Genomic DNA, 3,420 nt, shown 5'->3' on the forward strand with positions numbered 1-3,420 from the left:
GAGAACCCAGGTTCGAATTCCAGTTGTGCTACATATTTTTATCGAGAGATTGCGATGTTAATTAGTGTTATAACTACTGCCAACTACTGTTGATATAATAATAATAATAATTTTTAAAAAAAGAAGAAAAAAAAACTTTGCCCCGCAGGACACCATCCCGGAATTTCTACGTTTCGTGTGCGTTGCTTACCAGTAATACGTCCAATTCTGCCGTTTAGCCTATCTCCAGCAAATCCTGCTACATGAGCTCCTAAGCTGAACCCGATCAAATGCACACTACTCAATGAGATTCTGTAAACACTCTTGTAAAAAAAAAAAATACAATACAATACTGTAATTCAAAATTAAATACTAAGAATTCAATTGTTTGTTTAATAATACTAAGCCTTTGAACTTTAAACTGTATTTAAATTATCCAATTTATTATATATATCTTTTATTGCAAATACATCATAATAAACCATATACAGTTAAAAAGCCCAATAGCTAACATCACTCTATTTACATACAAAACGAAAAACATACAAAACACGTGGAACAATCAAAATAGGAAAAAGACAAAAGCACACTGCTAAAAGAGAGATCTGGATCGCCTAATTAAACTTACAAGTTTGTTTCCAATGCATCCAGAACAAATCCCCAAATAAAACATTTCTAAGAAAACATCAATGTTACAATGTATAAGGCACAAGGCTCTGGATGTAAAACACTAGAATTTAATTACAAATGATATATTTTTATTTCCAGTACAGGTAATGATACTCAAGGTTCCCACCCTGTTTTTTACCTGAAATTTATTTATCAGGAGATCAATTTCTGCGCCGACAATTCGTGAGTTGCCTACTGCATCGTAGTAGTCCCAGAAATGTTCTCCTGCTCCCTCTTCCCAGTCCACGATGATAACGTTATAGTTGCCTTCAATTAGGAGCAATTGTCTCATTTCTGTTACCCGATCTTTCCAGTTGCTCTGATCAAAACCATGAATAATAAACTTGGTCGGGATCGCTGAATTGAAGCTCGAACTCGATACATCATTTGCTGATAAGGATTCATCTTCTGTTATATATCGACTTTGAATTGTAAATTTAGTTCCAACTTCATCCCTACTCGATGGTAATTTGTTGAATGGAAAGCCATAAGAATCAAAACAACCGAGTTCCCCGTAACATTTTCTAATGGCATAAACTATTAAAATAATACATCGTATAAACCCACAAAATCCATATACATTTGTAAATAAGAATTTCAAAAAGATATTCATAATCTGTTTGAAGACATTCATATTTGCACATGATTTACCTCACAACGTCACATGGCGTGTACGTCACAGGTGTACTTCAACGTATAAAAATGTAAATAATTCATGTTCATGAACCAAAATGTTGTGTCAAAAACGTGTAAAACAAGTTCTCAATGTCTTATACAGTATACCAATTCACGTGAAATTTTGTGAGACCTAGGTATTAGAACGGTAATTGGAGAGAAGACCTGGTTAAAAAAGGTTATAAAGCGCTGTAACCTTAATGAGTCTGCTTGTCATAATTACAGTTTATCCACACTGTTATTAGTATTGTTTAATTAATTTTCTTAATTAATCACTCGTATTCATTTATTATGTATTTTTGAGTATTTTAATTGTTATTATTATTCAATATTATTTAAATGGAAAAATCTTACCTTCAGCATTATTCAATGAACAAATCAACACCAGGAAGTAAAACATTAACTTAAACATATTACAAGTTGTCGTCATGCCATCTGAGAGGGAAGTGATAGGCCTATTATTAAGCAACATTGCTTCCTAGGCCTACAATATTATCACAATACATTAACTAGAGCAGTCACTGCATACTTGTGCCAGGAATACCGAACAATACGCAGCCGTTTATGATGGGCAATTCCATTATTATCCACACGGTGCCTACTGAACAATACTCAGGCAAGCTATTCCAGTATTTTCTTTTACGCTGGGTAAATAGAAAATTAAATTTTCGCCACCTTGATTTTGTCCTTTGACTTTTTCTTTCGAAACTTGAATTGTCGCTTCCTTTGGTTATTATGTACCATTTCACTAAATTTTATGATGCTTTGATGATGCATTATCATAAGGAATTAACAAATGGTTGTTGGAACATTTAATTACAAAGAAAAACAAACATAATTTATGTCCAGAAATAGTTCGATTGTCCTAAAATTTGACCTAAAAGTTGTTAAATCCAGAAAATCGTAAATGACTTGGGACTGAGATAAACATAATGAAAATTCAGATAAAAAAAAAACTGAATGAGGTAAAAGAAGAAGAAAACCCCAAAACTATAAACGCTGCAGATGATCTTATGAAAGTGTTTGAATGAAACAGAAGCACTTGCACCATTTGATGGCGTTACTCGTCCATTAGGTAATTTAGATATAGTAAGAATATTAGACTAGAAAAAAAATCTGAAAAAAACGAGTTAGGGGGAGTGGAATGTTAGAAGCAATCCACATAGCCAAATATCCTAATTAATCCCTTCTGGTCACCCTAAGCCCTGTTGACACTTGATTTTACTCCTTGTATACAAATGGCGGCCATTTTTCAAAATGGCCGCCAAATTTATCTAAAATGTGCATAAAATTGAAACTAAATAAGCTACAGATATGATTTTGGTATCTAAACTCATAATTTCTAGACAAACAAACTAGACATATAAAAACTACTGTCACTCAAGCCAGAATGGAACATAATTAAAAATAGGTGTTTATTTGTTTAAAAATAATCGCAAAATATGCTTACTTAAAATGTACATAAAATAAGAACGAGTATATAAGCTAGTTTTCTATGTAATCCAGATAGATTTTTGAGCAAAAATAGATTTTATTGACTAATTTTTATCATTTTTACTGCGCTGAATTCAAAAAAGTCATCGGCCGCCATTTTGAATTTCAAGATGGCTGACGCAACACATAAAACATGGTCATGATTGGTGTCAATGGACAGCAGCAGCGGATCCAGGGTGGGGGGCGGTTCAAGGGGTTCGGACGAACTTCCCTCTGTGAAGAAACGTAACAAAATACTATTGGGTCCTTGCTTACAACACGCATTACCAACCGTTTCTCGCGCATCGTGCGGGACGGTCCCGCTTCAAAGTGATTTTGGATGTAACACGCATTTGGAGGAAACACATGCGTGATCTAAAATTTCTCACGCATTTAGGCCATGCATGACGACGAATAATCACGAATTTTTTCGCTTGTGTCCTTGAGCAAGGCACTTTATCTGCATTGCTTCTCTCCACCCAGGAGTATAAATGGGTACCTGGTGGGGTTGCTTGCTCCTGCGCTGAATACAGCAGCAACACTTAGCATGTGGATCTAATGACCAGGGACAGAAGCGCTTCGTATCTGCAAAGAAAGGCGCTATATAAATAAATATGATTAGAT

At 34.5% G+C, this 3,420-nt stretch overlaps 1 protein-coding gene across 1 annotated transcript in view; it reads right to left on the reverse strand.

Moving 5' to 3' along the window:
- The window catches only part of LOC117113550 (pancreatic lipase-related protein 2-like), a 6,974-nt gene extending 5,175 nt beyond the window's left edge, over window positions 1-1,799 (reverse strand). The window contains exons 1-3 of the mRNA XM_033256909.1: window positions 1,678-1,799; window positions 788-1,185; window positions 191-302 (exon numbers count right to left, since the gene is read on the reverse strand). Coding sequence (XP_033112800.1) covers window positions 191-302; window positions 788-1,185; window positions 1,678-1,795 — 628 coding nt within the window. The 5' untranslated portion in view covers window positions 1,796-1,799. The remainder of the gene's footprint in view (window positions 1-190; window positions 303-787; window positions 1,186-1,677) is intronic.
- Window positions 1,800-3,420: the final 1,621 nt, after the last annotated feature.

Source organism: Anneissia japonica, unplaced genomic scaffold, assembly GCF_011630105.1.
Source record: "Anneissia japonica isolate Jap-2015-1 unplaced genomic scaffold, ASM1163010v1 scaffold287748_len1686314_cov196, whole genome shotgun sequence".
NCBI lineage: Eukaryota > Metazoa > Echinodermata > Crinoidea > Comatulida > Comatulidae > Anneissia > Anneissia japonica.